This window comes from Arachis duranensis, chromosome 1 (genome assembly GCF_000817695.3).
Source record: "Arachis duranensis cultivar V14167 chromosome 1, aradu.V14167.gnm2.J7QH, whole genome shotgun sequence".
Classification (NCBI taxonomy): domain Eukaryota; kingdom Viridiplantae; phylum Streptophyta; class Magnoliopsida; order Fabales; family Fabaceae; genus Arachis; species Arachis duranensis.
In genome coordinates, this window is record NC_029772.3 from 6,444,546 (window position 1) to 6,463,791 (window position 19,246).

At 33.6% G+C, this 19,246-nt stretch overlaps 2 protein-coding genes across 2 annotated transcripts in view; both read right to left on the bottom strand.

Moving 5' to 3' along the window:
* Positions 1-2,470, bottom strand: part of LOC107473474 (gamma-interferon-responsive lysosomal thiol protein) — a gene marked incomplete in the record, with an annotated part of 2,644 nt that extends 174 nt beyond the window's left edge. The window contains 5 exon segments of the mRNA XM_016093049.3: positions 1-97; positions 480-572; positions 1,510-1,650; positions 2,041-2,106; positions 2,190-2,470. Coding sequence (XP_015948535.1) covers positions 1-97; positions 480-572; positions 1,510-1,650; positions 2,041-2,106; positions 2,190-2,441 — 649 coding nt within the window.
* Positions 2,471-16,451: 13,981 nt separating this feature from the next.
* On the bottom strand, positions 16,452-18,006 carry LOC107473482 (spermidine coumaroyl-CoA acyltransferase). Its single transcript, XM_016093059.3, has one exon. It carries the CDS (start codon positions 17,940-17,942, stop codon positions 16,569-16,571), a length of 1,374 nt encoding a protein of 457 aa, XP_015948545.1. The 5' UTR covers positions 17,943-18,006; the 3' UTR covers positions 16,452-16,568.
* Between the last annotated feature and the right edge of the window lie 1,240 nt (positions 18,007-19,246).

A 19,246-nucleotide genomic window follows, 5' to 3' on the forward strand; every position in this document is an offset into this window, starting at 1 on the left:
CCTTTCGAATTGTGTTAAGATATGCTTGTGTGCAGGTTCCGGGTGCATTCTTGCCTTTATAAGCTTTGCATATATAGCTTAGGAAGTTTTCATAGTCCTGCAGCAAAATAAAATCGATCAATCTTGAAATTTCAAGTATAATGTAAAGCACAAATTTTATTTAGAGTGAACCCCAAATCTCTTCTCTGTTCAAACAACTACTACAACAACAACAACAACAACAAAGCCTTATTCCACTAGGTAGGGTCGGTTACATGTACCAAACAATGTCATTGAACTCTATCATATATCATGTCTATAATGAGATTGTTTAAGGCATAAGGAACAATAAGGAATTTATCACTAACTGGACGGATTTGTCCCCCACCATACCCTCCTTACTAGACACATTATACATGTACAAATTTTGAATAGGAGGACTAATTTGTCAACTCCTTTTTCGAATAGTGAAGAAGGGAATTGTAAAATTATAAACTAACCTCATAGAGTGGTTCGCCATCCACAACTACCCATGGGACATACTCATGAGGTGGCTGCAGCTTATTGGTTTCAGCTGCATACTGTAGCTCAAGCTGCATACAGATAGGTAAATGCTAAAATTGTGAGAAAAACCAAAGCCAAACAATTTATCTATAGAATCAAGGTAAGGCACATTGATCATCTCTTTATTAATGTAAGAAGATAATATTAACATTCGTTGCAACAAAGACGCAGTAAATCATCTATGAAGATAAGGTAATGCGAAGATTGCCAAGTATTACATTGCTCCAGAGTTCTATAAAGAATCAAAAGCAAGAGCAACCTTTCTTTCGGTTAATCTTTCTAATTCTCTTCTCATAAGCTTACTTCATGTAGCATAGTCAGTAGAACTTCAAAATTTCATTAAAAAAATTAGAGTAAACTACCAAAAATACTCTCAAATTATAAAATTGCGGACAAAAGTACCTCCAAATTTATCAACTACAAAAATATCTTCAAAATTTTTTTACACGCGACAAAAGTATCCAACCATTAAATATGGAAAATGCTAATGTCACTTCCATTTTTGATAATGCCATGCATTGTATATTTGCATAAATTTATAGAAGAAAAAAGGTAGTATTATCAAAATTGAAATAACAATATCCATTCCCGTTAAATCTATATTCTCAAAAAGGCTTTAAAGATCAAATTTTGATGCCATTTTTGAAACATGATTAGAAAAATGAGACATTTTTATCCTTAAAATTTTGTGATTTTACATTAAGTGGATTTCTTTTGCAATAGTTTGGTCCGATATTTCAAATATTCCCACAAATTTTCAGATCAAATGCACAAACAGTTTACCAAGTACAAAAGTAGTTTTCGACTTATTAAGTGGTATGTTTTGTTGTATTTTAAATAATTTGAGGGTATTTTGTCATTTAAGAGAGTCTTTTGATTAGTAGGTAACATTAACACAGGTCATTCTCTGTAACAGAATGGTCTTTCAAGATTATAAGAAAGAAACCAGAGAAAATTAGCACTAACCTCTTTCCCACGATCACCATGATAACACTGATCAATAGGTTTTGAATCCAGATGAAGCTTCTCAAAACAAGATTTCCACTCCCTGTACTCACCTTGGTAAACTAGATCCTCAACACAATAGATGTAAGGAAAATGCTTGCTCTGCAACAAGGTAAGTAATGTACAAATACTTAGACTAATGTACAATACATGCCAATTTACTGTCATACTGAAAATATAAAACCAACAGTAAGATCAAATCAAGAAGGAACCAAAATCACATGGAATAAAATTGAAACAAATAAAAAATCCATGTAATTGACTGAGTAATCATTACCAATCTCTAAGAACATTTACATCTATGCATGTAATTGCATTAATTGTGCCCTTGAGCTATACAAGTAGCATTTCTCAAATTGAACTGTGAACTCATTATGCAGACAATAACCAAGGGAATTTGTAACTACACATTAACATCCAATTAATTAATTAGTTAATTAATAATGAGTATTAAGTGGCAAGTGGTGAATTCCTAATCTCGTAAGTTCTTACCAACTGAGGCCAGGCATCAATGGCACACGCTTCCACGGTGTTGAGCAAGCACTCGTATTTTCCATGCTGCACAAGAAAAAGCACGTGAATTGAAAAATAAAAACCTAAATTGAAAATGTTGAGAGGCAAGAGTGAGTTGAAGTATATACCTGGCATGTAAAGGTACCGTTAGCCCTGAGTTTGGCATTACCCCAAGGAACGAGCTTTAGGTCAACGATGGAGGCAAGTTCATCGTCTTGGAAGATCCGAGGGAGGTAGTTAACGATGAAATTGGCGCTGTAAGGGCACAAGCTCTCGTAGTAGAGTTCCAAAGATACCTTATTATCATCTGATAAAGAAGGAGAGAATAAGAACACGGCGAAGAAGAAGAAGGAGAAGAAGGTGCTCGTGGGAGAAGCCATAGGTGAATCTCCAAGAATCAGAAGTGGGAGTTAATATTTTAACCTTTTTGTTTTTTTCATACAATTGGCACGAGGGATGCCACGTGGAGGGAACGTGGGGCGAACACGAAAGTGTGGTTCGTAGCAGATATTTGGCATCTTCATGGTTCATGAATGAACATTCACAATCTGTCTTGGTGCAAACTTAGTTCCACGGGGGTGCTTTAATTTATTTTATTGACTAAATAAAAATTTTGGGATCAAATTAAATAAATTAAAATTTGAGAGACTAATTTGAGTAGTAATTCATAGATTTGATTACTAAAAAAAGAACTTAATTGTGATATATTAAGAATCTGTTTGAGAAATTTTAGAAATAATTTTTTTTAATTTTTAATTTATAAAAAATAAAAATATTAATGTTTGGTGTAATTTTCAAAAACAAATACTTTTAATAGAATTATTTATTATTTAAATTATTTTACCAAAAAAAAATTTAATCTAACTAGTCTGACTTTTAATCATATTCATTATTCTTGTAGTTTTATCTCGAATGTTTTTTTTTTAAATATTGAAAAAATCTGAAATTTGGAATCTTTTAAAGACCTAAAATGTGAGTTACGTGCTTTATTTTTGCTACGTATATCATAACACGTAAATAAAATTACTAAGAAAGAGACGGAGATTTTTTGTTCCAGTTGTATCACATGTTATGTCCTATTAGTAACAAGTTGATATGTATTTACACATTAATTGTAAGGGAGAGACTTCGATAAGGATATTTAAAATATTTTTTTTAAATATTTGTTATTAATTAAAATTTAATATATATAATTAATTAAATTATATTATTTTTGTCAAAATTAGATGATATAAATTGATTTGGTCAAAAAATTAATAAACTAAATCTTGAACCGATTTAAATTAGTATTATTTTTTATAAAATAGGAATATTGTAATTATTTTTTATAAAAAAATATTAATTTAGACCAATTCAAAATATAATTTACTAATTTTTTAGTCAAATCAATTTATCTGATTTAATTTTGATAAAAATAACATAGTTTAATCAATTATATGTATTTAATTTTAATTACTTAAAAATTTCTTTAAAAAAACGTTTTAAACGTCTTTATCTAAGTAGCTTCCTAATTGTAATTAATTTGGTTAAAAATCTGGTGTTATTGATATTAGATACTATGAGAATAAAAGAAAGGCAGAGAGAAAATGGTGGATAGTTAAGGAGCTTTTATAAGAAACTATTTTATAGTATGCTCTCTTGTTATTTATAGAAGTTAGGAAACTATATAAATGAGTGAAATCAAAATATATTCAATTCAATTAAAACAAAAGGAATTCACATCCATAGCAATTATTCATTTTTTTTCTCTTTAATAATTATACAATGAGTGTATTATTGTGAGCAATGTTCAATTTCATATTACTTTCTATCTATTAGAAGTCAAAATTTCGCTGCAGACTCAATAATTGGTATCAAGAGCCAACGTTATATTATTCATTATTTGAATGGTAAAATTCAATTTTGAATATAATGGCTTCTACTAGTAGTAATGTCAAAGTAGGCAAATATGAAATCGAGAAGTTCAATGGAAAAAATGATTTTTCCTATTGAAGGATGCAGATGAAAAATCTGCTTATATCACAAAAGTTACACAAGGCACTAGCGGAAAAAGAGAAAAAACCAGAAGGAATGAAAGATGAGGATTGGAAAGAATTAGATCTTGAGGCACAGGCTGCAATAATCTTGTCCCTTGAGAGGGATGTTGCTTTCTTGGTGAACGAAGAAACAACTGCAGCAGGCGTCTGGACAAAGTTAGAGAGTAACTTCATGACACTAACAGGATCTACTTAAAATCCAAATTGTATACATGTAAGATGGAGGAAGGCACCTCAATCCGAGAATATATCAATAAGTTTGATAGGATCATATTAAACTTAAAGGATATAGATGTGAAGGTTGATGATGAAGACCAGGCACTCATATTGTTACTTTCATTACCGAAGTCCTATGAAAATCTAGTATAAACATTGATGTTAGTGGCTGACACTCTGACAATGGATGAGACGAGGGCATCACTTTTAGCGAATGATCTACGTAAGGTTGCTACAAGTGTAATGTCATCTTCAAATGGAAGAGAGTATAATGATAAAGCATAAGGATTGTTCGCGGCTAGAGGAAGGACTAATAAAAGAGGAAAAGGTAATAAGCGTGGAAAGTGTAGGCCAAAATCTAGACCTCACGCGGAGAAAACATGCTTTAAATGTGGTGAGGCCGCTGGACATTTCAAAGCAAATTGTCCAAATAAGAAGATAACTTTCAAGAAACAGAACAACGACAACCCAAAAAAAAAAAGCAAGAAGCAAGCTACGTCTCGAATGATGAGGAGGATTGTTACTTTGTAACAGAACAATCTTATGAAATCTCCGGTAAGTGGATTCTTGATTCAGGAGCCTCTCACCATATGTGTCCAAATAGAAAGTGGTTTACTACCTATGAAAGCATAAATGGTGGCACAGTTTTAATGGACAATGATCATGCTTGTAAAACTGTGGGGTTGGGGACTATAAGAATCAAGATGCATGATAGAGGAGTAAGAACATTAAAGGATGTGAGGCATATTCTAGACTTGCAAAAAAATCTTATCTCCATAAGTTTGTTGGAGAAAAATGGCTGCAAAATAGTTGCAAAAAATGGGGTACTAAAAGTTATTCGTAGTTCTTTGGTAGTGAAGAAGGGAGTTCAACACGGTAATCTTTATTCTCTTTTAGGGACAACAGTCACAGTTGAGTTAGTAGTTGAAATCAGTGAAAGTAGAGATCAAACAAATTGCACAAGAATATGACATATGCGGCTTGGACATATGTCAGAGAAAGGTCTATCATTGCTTTGTGGACAAGATTTACTAAAGAATATGAAGAAACCATAAATGAAATTTTGTGAGCATTGTGTGTAGGAAAGGCACATAGGGTGAAATTTTCTACAAGTAAGCATAAAAGCAGATGGTTGTTAGACTACGTGCATACTGATGTTTGGGGCCCGGCTAAAGTTACTTCCAAGGGTGGTTCCAGGTATTTTGTTACTTTTGTTGATGATTATTCCAAATATGTTTAGATTTACTTCCTCAAACATAAGAATAGGTATTCAATACTTTTAAGTAGTGGAGAGCAAGGTTGAAAACCGAACAGGTAGGAAGTTGAAAACTCTACGATCTGATAATGACATAGAGTACACGGATGGGGCTTTCAAGGTGTTCTTTGACCGAGAAAGCATTGCAAGACACTGGACAGTTAGAGAAACACCACAACAAAATGGAGTCGTCGAACGACTGAATCGTACGCTACTTGAGAAGGCAAGGTATATGCGCTCTAATTTCGGGTTAGGCAGAGAATGGTGGGTAGAATCGGTTGCTACAGCTTGCTACATAGTGAATCGATCCCCACATTCTTCTCTAGATGAAAACACACCTTATAAGGTGTGGTCAGGGGGAACATGCAGATTACGAGAAACTCAGAGTTTTTGGATGCACAGCCTATTATCATGTCAAAGATAATAAGCTTGATGATAGAGCTAAGAAGGCAATCTTTTTGGGGTATCCAAGAGGGGTTTAAGGCTATCACCTTTGGAGTGTAAATGATTCTAAGTTTGTAATTAGCAGGGATGTTACCTTTGATGAACGATCTATCGTAGATTTGTCTAAAGATATGGTGCTAGATGATGGTGATGTTGGAAAAACTTCAAATACTCAAATGGTGGAGATAGAGTCTAAATACCAACAAATAGACTCTAGTAATGTTCAGGGGGAGCATCCTAATGCTACTCGAGATGACGCAGAGGATGAACTTGATCATGAAAAAATTTAGCGAGAAAATACACATGCATTACAACAGCAGCAGTAGGATTTTTTGGCATCTACTAGGCCAAAGAGGAATTATAAATTTGTTCAGAAATTTGGGTCAGATAAGCTTTTGAGACATTATGGGCAGGTAAACTTGGTAGATTATGCACTCTCAATGGAGGATGATGAACCGGTTACCTTCAAACATGCTATCAAAGACAAATATAGAGAGAGTTGGTTTGTCGCTGTAGAGGAAGAGATGCAATCTCTTCATAAGAACAAGACATGGGATGTGGTCCCATTGTCCATGAAAAAGACTGCAATTGGTTGTAAGTGGGTGTATAAAAAAAAAGAAGATCCTACTAAGTCAGATGGTACAAGATTCAAAGCTAGGTTAGTAGCAAAGGGATTTGCACAGAAAGAAGGTGTTGATTACAATGAGATATTTTCTCCTATGATGAAACACACTTCCATACGGGTGCTTTTAAGTCTTGTCGCTCATGGTGATCTTGAGTTGGAACAACTAGACGTGAAGACTGCATTCTTGCACGGTGACTTAGAGGAAGAAATCTACATGTATCAACTTGAGGGTTTCAAGGCTAAGGGTAAAGAAAGTCAGGTATGTTGCTTAAGAAAATCGCTATATGGATTGAAACAATCTCCTCAGCAATGGTACAAGCAATTTGACTCCTTTATATTAAAATAAGGTTTTTTCCAGAAGTAATTATGATTGTTGTGTATACATTCGTAAGCTTCCTAGAGGTGGTTATATCTATCTTCCACTGTACGTGGATGACATATTTATTGTCTCTAAGAGTAAGGTAGAGATAGATATGTTAAAGGTTCAACTTGGTAAAGAATTTGAAAGAAAAGACTTGGGTGCTGCACAAAAAATATTAGGCATGAAAATTAAAAGAGAGAGATCAAGGCAAAAATTGTTCTTGAGCCAAAGAGGATACATTGAGCGCGTCATTGAAAGGTTTGAAATGAAAAATGCTAAATCAGTGGTAATGCCGTTGGCTCCACATTTTAGGCTCTCTAGTAAGCAATCTCCCACAACAGCAGAGGATAAGGCTTACATGAAAAATGTACCTTATGCTAGTGCAGTCGGTAGCCTAATGTATGCTATGGTGTGTACACGCCCAGATATTTCACAGGCAATCAGTGTTGTTAGCAGGTTCATGGCAAACCCGGATAAGGCACATTGGGAAGCAGTCAAGTGGATATTAAGATACTTGAAGGGTATCATTGACACAGGTTTATGCTTTAGTGGAAAATCATCATGTCAAATCAGCGGCTTTGTTGATTCTGATTATGCTGGTGATCTAGATAGAAGACGTTCTACGACTGGTTATGTATATAAAATATAAGGTGCTCCAGTTAGTTGGCGATCGATGTTACAAGCTATAGTGGCATCATCTATTACAGAGGCTGAGTACATGGCAGTAGCATAAGGAGTCAAAGAAGCATTGTGGCTAAGGGGTCTTCTAGATGATTTGGGGTTGAAACAAGATTGCATGAATATGAGTTGTGATAGTCAAAGTGCAATTCATTTGGCTAAAAATCAAGTTCATCATGCTCGTACCAAGCATATTGATGTAAGATATCACTTCGTGCGCGATTTTATAGAGAAAGGTAATATTTCTCTTATAAAAGTACACGCAGATGAAAACCCTGCTGATATGTTGACTAAAATAGTGTCAGGAAGCAAGTTCCAACACTATTTGAAATTGCTCAATGTTGCTTCATGTTAGGCATTACATGGAGAAATAGATAAATTACGATTGATTTGATCCTAAACAAGGGTACGTAGGCAGTCATTGTAAAAATGATGCAACCGGATATGAATACCATACTTTGATCGTTCAAAATTTGAGTAGATTTCAAATTGTGAACGAGGTGGAGAATTTTGAGAATAAAAGAAAGACAGAGAGAAAACAAAGGGAGGCAGACAAAGGATGGAAGAAAGAAAATGGTGAATAGGTAAGGAGCTTTTATAGGAAACTATTTTATAGTATGCTCTCTTGTTATTTATAGAAGTTAGAAAACTATATAAATGAGTAAAATCAAAATGTATTCGATTCAATTAAAACAAAAGGAATTCACATCCATAGCAATTATTCATTTTCTTTTTTTTTCTCTTTAATAACTATATAATAAATGTATTATTGTGAGTAACTAGTGTATGTTCCCGTACCTTGTACGGGATAATACATAAAATTATATTAAAAACTTTATTAAAAAATTAAATAATATATATAATAATTATTATTATAAATATTTTACAAAGTTATAATTAAAATCAAACTTTCAAGATTTTTAATATTAAATATTAAAAATAATTAGAATTTGTCTTAATTAATTTGAGTTTGTTGAGTGGTCATCTCACTCGTTCTCTTAAACAACTATTAATCTTGTGTGTGTAGCAATTCATTGGCTAGCGGTAAACCCTTAATAAATGGAGTATCAATACGTGGTTAGACTTGGCAAGAGTACCCAAATACGCGGGTATTCGACCCGGCCATATCCGATTAGGGAGGGTAATAACTTAACCCGAGTCGGGGCAGATTTTGCTCGGGACAAGGCATGGTCGAATTTAGGGTGTACCCGACCCGAATATATACATATAAACACTTTTTAGGAATTAAGATTTGTCTCACATCACAAATTCAGCGATTCACAGCTTCAATCCATACTCTATACCCATGCCAGAGAAACCCAGTCATTCTCACCTAGAGTCTTCTTCTTCTCGACTTCTTCACAAAACATCTCATAGCTCCCGTCATCTTTGTTACTGAGCCTATCACCGTATACCCCTTCACAACTTCCATCTTCCTTCACAGCTCATGTCGTCGTTGCTGTTTATCCCGTTACCGTCGTTGTTGAGCCCGTCGCTACCTTTCTCCTGCCGAGTCCCTTTTCTCTATCTAAATTCTCTCTCTCTCTCTCTCTCTCTCTCTCTCTCTCTCTTTCTCTCTCTCCCTCTCTCTCTATTGTGATTCTGTTAAATTCTTCTCTTCTTCTTCCAAAGACTCATCACTCAGTCACCGTTGTTATGAGTCCGGGCGTTGCCGTTGCATTTTCATATGAGTCTATCATCGAATAAAATAGAGTTTTTATTCATGTTGGACAAATTGGAAATAGGCATGCATGAGATCATTTTTGCATATGATTTCTGAATTTTCTCATCCAAATTTGATCTATGTGGTTGAGTATTTTAGTATGGCGATCATTGTGGTTTCGTTACGACACTAATGTGATAAAAGTTACGGTAATTTTATAACTAATATATGAGACAGACCAGATTATTAAAGTAATCAGGGAAATAACATTCAGATATGCGTATAAAGTTTATAAGATATGATTATCTAAGAAATATATACATATGTATAGCCCAAATGAAAGATTGTTAGAAAATTATTATTTTTTGATATATTTATGAGCAATACATATATTAATAATAATCGTAAATTAAGTAATTTTACATTAAATGACTTATATAATGGTGATCTCATTTATTATCATAAATGTTAAATTAAATAAATTATTATTACTTTTGATTTGGATAAATGAGATTAAAATCAGATATACTATTTTATTTGAGTTTTAGGGTTTAATGAGTGTCACACTCAAATATAAATAATGACTTCAATATTTTAGTCCCCAACACATCAAACCCGCCTTCATAGCTCTTTTCCCAGCGTGGAGTTGCGATTCAGTCCTATTAGGGATACAGAAGGTTTTTGTTGACAAAGATTAAAGAACCACAAGAGTCAAACTCTCTGATCTCAATCATGCTCTCGAATGAAAGAACGCTTCTACACTGTCAGTTATATTTCTTAATGATTTAACATGGATCCCCATCCAACCTTCATCATAAAGGCATGATTAAGGTTTTTTGCGTGCCGAATACCAAGACCCCCTGAACCTTTAGACTTGCTAATTTTCTTCCAACTTAACAGATGAATTTTTTTTGATTGTTCAGTGTCTCCCCAAAGAAAATCCCTGCATTTACGATCAATCAAATTACAAGTAGATGAAGGTAAAATTGCAGTTTGCATAGTATAACTAGGAATAGAAGAAAGGACAGATCTCACCAAAGTGGTTCTTCCAGCCAAAGAGAGGGAAGATGCTTTCCAACTATTCAATCTCATATTTAGCTTGTTGATGATGTTGTTGAAAGTCTCCTTGGTTACTTTAGAGTGAATGAGAGGCACCCCAAGGTATTTACCGAGATCGTCAGTCCTGGAGAATTTCAAGGCTTCACTAATCTCACTTCTAACTGTGTTTCCCACATTTTTTGAGAAAAAGACCCGAGTCTTGTCGTTGCTCACTTTTTGCCCAGAGCTGTTACAGAATGCTTCAAGAACTCTGTCAATGACTCGCGCTTGATCCATATCAGCCTCAGCAAATAAAATCAGATCATCAGCAAAACATAGGTGGGACAAGTTGGGCCCCTCTCTACTGAGCTTGATCGGCTTCCAATACCCATGTTCAACAGCAGCACTAATGAGTTGGGACAAGCGCTCCATACAGAGAACAAAGATATAAGGGGATAGCGGATCTCCTTGACGAATTCCCCTTGAGGGAGTGAACTCATCAAGAACATCTCCATTCCATAGAACCCTCATCCTTGCCGTAGAGATACAAGTGCAAATCAAATCAATGAAAGTAGAGGGAAAACCAATATCCGCCAGGGTATCTTTAACAAAAGACCATTTGAGCCTATCATAGGCTTTTTCCAAATCAATCTTAATGGCCATCCAACCCTTTTTCCCTTTTTTACTTCTCATAGAGTGAATAACCTCTTGAGTAATAATGATATTGTCCGAGGTATGTCTCCCCGGAACAAAACTACTCTGAGTCGGTTTGACAAGTTTCTCCATTAATTTTCGAAGCCTGCGCGCAAGGATCTTAGTAATAACTTTGTAAGATACATTGCATAGGCTAATAGGACGCATTTGCTTTAGGCTGGTAACTGGCTCCACTTTAGGAATAAGGGTAATAAGAGTTTCATTGATTTCTTTGACATTCTGCGGATTCTCAAAAATATCTTTCACTAAATTACAAAGGTCATTACCAACTTTTTCCCACTTATTTTGATAGAACACAGCTTGTATACCATCTTTGCCAGGAGCTTTTAAGCTACCCATGCTAAAGACAGACTCTTTAATCTCAGTGAAAGTCACAATACCACTAACAATATTCAGATCCTCAACACTTAAGGGGGGAAAAGCTTGATTAAGGACAAAAGGGATATCAGGAAGATCATCTAAAAACAATTTAGCATAAAAGGAAGTCGCCATAACCTCTAAACTGCTTCTATCAGTGACCCAACTCCCATTGTCATCTTCGAGAGACTCAATCTTGTTTCTTCTTCTTCTAGCCATGGTGGTACCGTGGAAGTACTTGGTATTTCGATCCCCAAAATTAATCCAATTGCTCCTAGATTTCTGGAACCAAAGAATTTCTTCTTGAGTTAGAATCTCCTCATACTCTTTCCACAGGTCAAATTGCAATTTTTCTAAGAAACGATTACTGTTCTGACTTAAGCTCGTCACAATCCCCTGAAGCCTTCGGAGGATCCTATTTTTCCTGAACTGAATGTTTCCAAAAATGTTTCGGTTCCAATCATTCAGGCCATTTTTAAAATCTTCCACACAATTATTCCAAGAATCTTTAAAGTTCCAATTAATATTCAGCATGTTGTCAAAATCAGAATGCATTAACCAAGCTGCTACGAACCTGAACGGTCTTCTCTTCTTATTGGGAGCCGAAGCCGGATAAAGTTGTAGACAGAGAGGGGAGTGATCCGATTTCATCATCGGAAGATGGTTGATCTTGGCTTCAGGAAACATGATTTGCCAATCCAAGTTGCATAAAGCTCTGTCTATTCTTTCCACTAAGCTTCCCCTCTTCCAGGTATAAGGCCAGCCGGTGAACCCCAAATCTAACAAACCGCAGTCGGACACAACAGATTGGAACTCATTACAAGCTCCATGCCTTTGGTTAGGGGATCCTCCCTTCCTTTCATGACTATGAAGAATAGCGTTGAAATCCCCAATAAGACACCATGGCAGATTAATCTCATCCCTTAGGGACCGAATGGAGTCCCAAAGAGCATGCCGGGTAATCCTTTGAGGGCTTCCGTAAACTGCAGTAAGAATCCAAGGCACAGAGTGACTTCCAGTAAGCTTCATATGTACAAATTGAGTATTGTGATGGATAACTTCTACTTTCCAGCTAGCACAATCCCATAAACACCATATACCCCCTGACTGTCCTCTTGCTTCTTCAATAAAACAACCATCATAACCCATCCTTTCTCTAACAACCTCCCCCCTATTACCACTTATATGAGTTTCAAGAAGAATAAGAAAACTTGCATCATATTCTCTCTTCAGATCTCTAATCAGATTAGAAAAGCACTTTCCTCCCGCTCCACGACAGTTCCAAGCAATAAGATTCATCATAAAAAATAAAATTCAAAAGGGCCGTCAATGACCGAATCAAACTGTGGTCAAAACCACCACATCACCTTCAACGTGATCACAAGACACATGATCTTTTGCAATGCTTTGGTTACTTGGATCCCCGAATTGATCATCCGGCGGTTTATTTCGAGGGTCCTTTCCTCCTTGGACCATTTTTGTGGCCACCGTTTTCACGATTTGATTGGAGGTAGAGATAAGAAATTGATTCTTCACCACATGATCTTCAAAAATAGCATTTGCCATCTTTGTAGCTTCGAAAGATTCCTTTTGATTTTTCTCCATAGCTCGAAGATTGCCTAACATGGCAGCTTCCAAAGCTTCCGTTTCAGGGTTTCTTGATTTCGATTTGGTGTTCTGGGTGGTGGGTAGCATGTGTACAGAAGAGGTAGGGATTTTCTCCATCATTTTCTCCATATTCTTTAATTTGGGCTTGAAATTCTTTCCAGCCAAAATAGGCCCAGCCTTGTGTAGAGAGGATTTTTTTGCTCCCTGTGGGTTTTTTCCAGCCCCACTTCTAATGGTTCTTTTTTGGATGGAAGAAGAGGCATTAGTTTTTGGTTGGTTCTGAACTAAGCTCTTCTCTAATTGGGCTTGGAATTTATTTGGCCCATCATTCATCAAATCACTATCTATATTACTCCTTAGATTTTTTGGTTCAATTGGCCCATTGCTCATCAATTCACTATCCATATTATTACTCCTTATATCTTCTGTAACGGGTAGAGTATCTTCAGGATTGTTTTCAAAGAGAATATTGAATCTTGACCCGTTGCCCACATCATGATCAACATCCACAATATTTTCTTCCTTATTTGGTGGGGTATCATCCCCATTATGACTGACTTTATTTTTTGGCGCAAATTTCTCTTGTTTCCTTCTATAATGCCGTTTTACCATCATCCACGGTCCGAATTCAGGAGGATCATGATTATTAGGAATTATTTGCTGGGATATAGGCGCTCCTTGGTTAGCGTGATTATTGGAATTATCCGTTGGTGATGACTGAATAGTTGCTTCTCCTTCCGGTTCACTGGCCGGAATATTCTCCGTTTGGAATTTTCCACCATTCTGCACCTCATTGCACAGCTCTGATTTGTGTCCATATTTGCCACAATTAAAACATATCAAATGGAGGCCTTCGTATTCAATATTCAACGTGCTGCCAAGCACCGATATCCTGGGCACCAATTTTTTCGACAGATCAATCTCCACACAAATTCTGGCAAACCTACCCCGAGAGTGAATGGAGGTTGCACGGTCAATTTTTAGCAGGCTACCAATAACAGAACCAACCCTCCAGAGGAATTTATGATTATACAACATCTTAATCAATTTGAGTTTGTTAAGTGATCATCTCACTCGTCCGCTTAAACAACTATTAGAAGTTAGAATCTCGCCTTGTGTATATAGTAATTCATTGGCTATTGATAAACCCTTAATAAAATGAGTCTCAATACGTGGTTAGACTTGGCAAGAGTTTTCGAATACACAGGTACCCGACCTGTCCATACCCGAATGAAAGGGTAATAACTTAACTCGAGTCGGGACAGATTTTGGTCAAGATAGGTATCGTCGGGCTTAGGGTGTACCCGCTCCAAATATATACATATAAACATTTTTTAGGAATTAGGATTTGCCTCACATCACACATGATTCATAGCTTCCGTCTATACTCTATAGCCATGCAAGATAAACTCAATCATCCTCACCTAAAATCTTCTTCTAATTAAATACAACTTAAATTATTAGTAATTTTTTAAAATTGTTTAAGATATAAAAATATATTATCTATGTATTAATATACTGTAATTATTTTGGTTAAAAAATTTATTTATACTATAAAAATTATAATAAGTAGATTTGACAATTAAGTAAAATAATTGTTTAAAAATATATATAAAAAATAATATTTAATCATGTTAAAAATTAAAAAAAGGTCTTTATAAATATTTTTTTGTTATTTTAAATATTATATTATGCGTATGAAATTATATTTTTATTATTTTAAATATTATAATAATGATTGTGTGTATATTTCTAGTTCTTATCAATATGTGTTAGATAGTTCTAATTTTAAATTTTGAATATATCTAAACCAATTTAGATTGATCAAGTGATCGACTTAGTTGTCAGCTTAAATAAGTATTGAGGGTTCAAATTCTGTCTCGTATGTATAGCAACTCGTTGTCGGCCAATTGTAGATTCTTAAATGAAATTCAAATTTATGACGGATTAGTCCTTAACTTTTGAATATCGTGGGAAGCAAAAAAAATATCTAGACCTAAATTTTATTATATTTTTGTCTCCATTACTAAATTTTTCTGGGTCCGTCACTGTTCACAGCTTATGTCATCATCGCTGCTTATCCCATTACCGTTGTTGTTGAGCACGTCGCCACTATTCTCGTGCGAGTTTTTTTTTCTCTAGGTAAATTTTCCTCTCTCTCTCTCGTCTGTTAAGTTCTTCTATTCAAACATTGATATTTAAATTATAAAAAAAATTAATTTTCATATTTTATAAAATATCATACTGGCGGTAATTGTAAATATGACGCTACTTAAAATTAAATAAAGTAACATAGATAAAACAAATAAAAAAATACTTAATCTTGTATAAAATTTACCTATAAAATTCGGTACCAAAAAATACTTTAATTTTAGTATATTAATAATATAAAATATTTTATATAATCATTCAATTCAATTAGATTTATCTATTTAGGTCATTATTGAAAATAAATTTAAGATACCAACATACAATTATTTTAAATTAAACAACAATTATCAATACTATATAAGAAATACACTATTCCACTAAGAATGATTGCCATAAGAAATAATTTTCTAATTTTCTATACTAATATTAGAAAGTTTATATAATACTATATAATAATATTATCATGATCAATACTATATGTATCTTTGTATTTATTTTTCTGTACGTATATAATATTTAATTAACACATTAAGACGTATATAATATTTTGTTAATACATATATAATATAAAGTGATCTACAAATTATTATTAATTCGTATATAATGTATAATTAAATTTAATGAATTCAATTAGGATAAACAATAAATTATTTATTTTATTTCAGACTTTATAAATGAATAAATTAATTAACTAATATAACAAATTACAATTAATGTAGTAAATTTAATTAAGTAATATATATTATAATAAATTATGTTAATATTTAAATATCTAATCAAATCAATTAGTTGGTATAATTAAGTCATGGTAATAAATTGTATTGAATGAGTTAAAATAATTAAATCGGAAAACACTTTTCGGAGCATGTCATGTCAGCTCCATCATTAAGTGCAGACATCCGATTTTTATATAATAGAATAGATGTTCAATTTTATATTACTTTCTATCTATATTAGAAGTCAAAATTCCACTACAAACTCAACAGATACATGACATAACTCTAACATTTTTATTATTGTAAAATTAAAAAACAGAAATATCAAATATGGATCGGAAAAAATATTACAAAGTCAAACCTTTCGAATTATATTGTTCTTTGCACATAATGAGAAATTTAGAAACCCATGAAAAATATAAGAACGATAAAGAATTGTAAAAAGCATAAAAAATCTTTCACTCCAGGTCTTTTTTACAACAAAGTAGGATAAAGTTGAATTTCCCTTCGTTGAAATGGGTATAGTAATAAACACAATCAAATCTTATTCCATTGACTTATAAAATAGAAACAAACATGAAATTACTATATTGCCCTCTACAGACACAACACAATTAGAACATGAATTGAAATACATCTAATCTCCTATGGTTTCGTAATAAGAGCTTCAATCTCGTTCCTAAACTTGGGCATGGCAGCATTGGGGAGTGACACAAAGATCCTAGCACCTCCATCCATTGAAGGATCCAAGCTACTCGGAGATGAGAAAATACACAAATGCAATTTATCAAACAAACCACATGGGGCAGGAACAAAATTCACCGGTTGTGTCCATCCTAAATCCATGTTCTTTGAAAAACCCAAATGTTTCCAGTCTGTCAAAACCATGCACGCACCCCTTCCATCATAATCGAAATCGTCGTCGGCCGCCGTCGCCGACGTGTCGATCATTCTCTTGACGTACTCCTTTGTCTGAGCAACCTTCTTAGTTTCTTTGATGATCTTCGCTACATGGGAGAGTGGTCTTTCGTTGACTTCTCTAGCAGTCAACACAATGTTTGCATCCACTGCAATATTCCCATAATACCCTTTAGGCAAAGGAGGATCAAGAAGGTCCTTTCTTATCCCTACTATGATAGTCAACATAACTTTACCATCACTGTTCAATTTCAAAGCTCTTGTTCTTGCCCTCCAAACATAGGAAGCAAGAGACTCAAAACTTGTGAAGCTTTCTTCCATGTTATTGTTTTGGTCACTAATAATTTCCTTCATCAAACTCATCTTGAGCCTTTTTATGCTCTCATTGTCGACTTTAAAGCATGCATGAACAAGTTTTTTGGTGGGCAAATAAGGTGAGACCGCGGCAGAGGACTCATCCATAGGAATCTCCAAGGGCATTTTGGTAATTGACCCAACAAGCTTTTCTCTCTCCCATGCAGGCTTCACCGATGGCTCGGTTTTTCCACTTGCAAATTCGGCTATGGCTTGCAAGAATTGAGATTTTCCACTGCCATCAATTATAGCATGTGAGGTTCCTAAGCCAATTGTGAAACCCCCACATAGAAACTTGGTTACCTTGATCAACAAAGGGTATAATTGGAAACCATGTTCATCCTCAGAAGGAAGATCAAGTACCAAGTGTTTTGCAATCTCTGTGTTACTACCATCAAGGTAGTGGAGAGAAGAAAGGTTGCAATTAGCAATGGCTTCTACAAAGGGAACTCCATTTGCATTGCAATTAACTCTAAGTTTCCCATCAGCATGTTTTACTATTCTACCCGCCAAAGGGTAGTAATAAAACAAAGCCTTTGAGAGTGCTTCTTTGATCATAAGGGCAGGGTCATTTTGGTCATTTTTCGGTGATTGATATATTTGAACAATATGGCATAGGCCATTGTTATCAGCTCTATTATCAAGTGCAGAGAGTGAAATGTTGCCATTTGGTGTGGGTTTTGATGGTTTCACATAAACAATTTGTTTAATGTCAAACTTTAGCGTTCTCTTATGATGATTTGCCATGGAAATTAAAATTGTGTATGTGTGTATGAATTTGGTGAAAGATTCTATGTTACTGAGATTTGAGATATGAGAAATGGTTTAGTGAGATTTGAGAGATATGAGAGGTGGTTTATATAATAACACTTGGTAGATGAACCTTCTTGTCGCCATGACCATCATTCATAAACTAAATTATCTTTATTATTAGTTTTAATCATGTCTTACAAACTTGAGGTTTTTTTTTTTTTAAATCTAACAAACTTCTTATACTAAAAATGAAGAAATTAAAAACGAAAAATATAGTGAGTCAACTTTTAGTTAATTTTAAAATTTATATTTATATAATTTAAAATTTATGATTTAAGGTATAAAATTTAAGAAATTAAAATAATTTTAAAAATATTAAATGATCGATTCAAAAAAATTCGTTCCTTAGTATTATTTGTTAAATATATAGAAAAATCAAATAATGATTCTTTGATTACCAAACATTTCGGATAATAATTAATGTTTGTGGGCGTGTACTAATTTATGTAGTTAAGTAAACTATTGAAGGGAAAAAATTAACTTCAATTAATTAATGTTTGTCTAGATTTAACTTTCATTTTTGTTTATAATGTCAAAAAAAATTATTTAATAAAAAAGGAATAAGTGTAAATGTTTGTAATATATATATATATATAAGGACATATAAATATTTCTCATCACCTCGTTGTGTTCACGCGTATAATAGTGACGAATAATTAAATTGGACATGAGATTATTTATGGATATCTACATGTAATGATTTTTATATTGATGAAATATTACTAATACGTACTTTAAAATTATTTAAAACTCATCATTTCTATTTATATAATGTTAAACTAATATAAAATAAAATCAAGTAGTCGATTTTAGCTAGGAGAACACAAATATTTTTCTTATCAATATACAATTATATTTCTCCAGATATGTACATGCACCTATGCCAAGACTTTTCTTGCTCAAGTACGCGCATACAACTGCTAGTCATTTTTCGTTTTACATTCAATTATCTTTTTCTTTCTTTTTGTTAAATTTATCTTTTATATATCTTACCTACACTAAATATTTTATTAGGTTTTTTTTTTCTGTAGACACATCTAATACTTTAATGTACTAATATTACTTACTTATATACTATTTTTTAATTTCCTCCTGTTGATATTAAAATTAAATTAATGTCAATTTATTTATTTATTTTACAAAATAGAATGTATTTAAACATAAAAACAAAAGAAAAACTGCAGTAAACAAAACTTTATGTTAAATTTTTTTTGTGAATGAGGAACCAAAAATTAAAA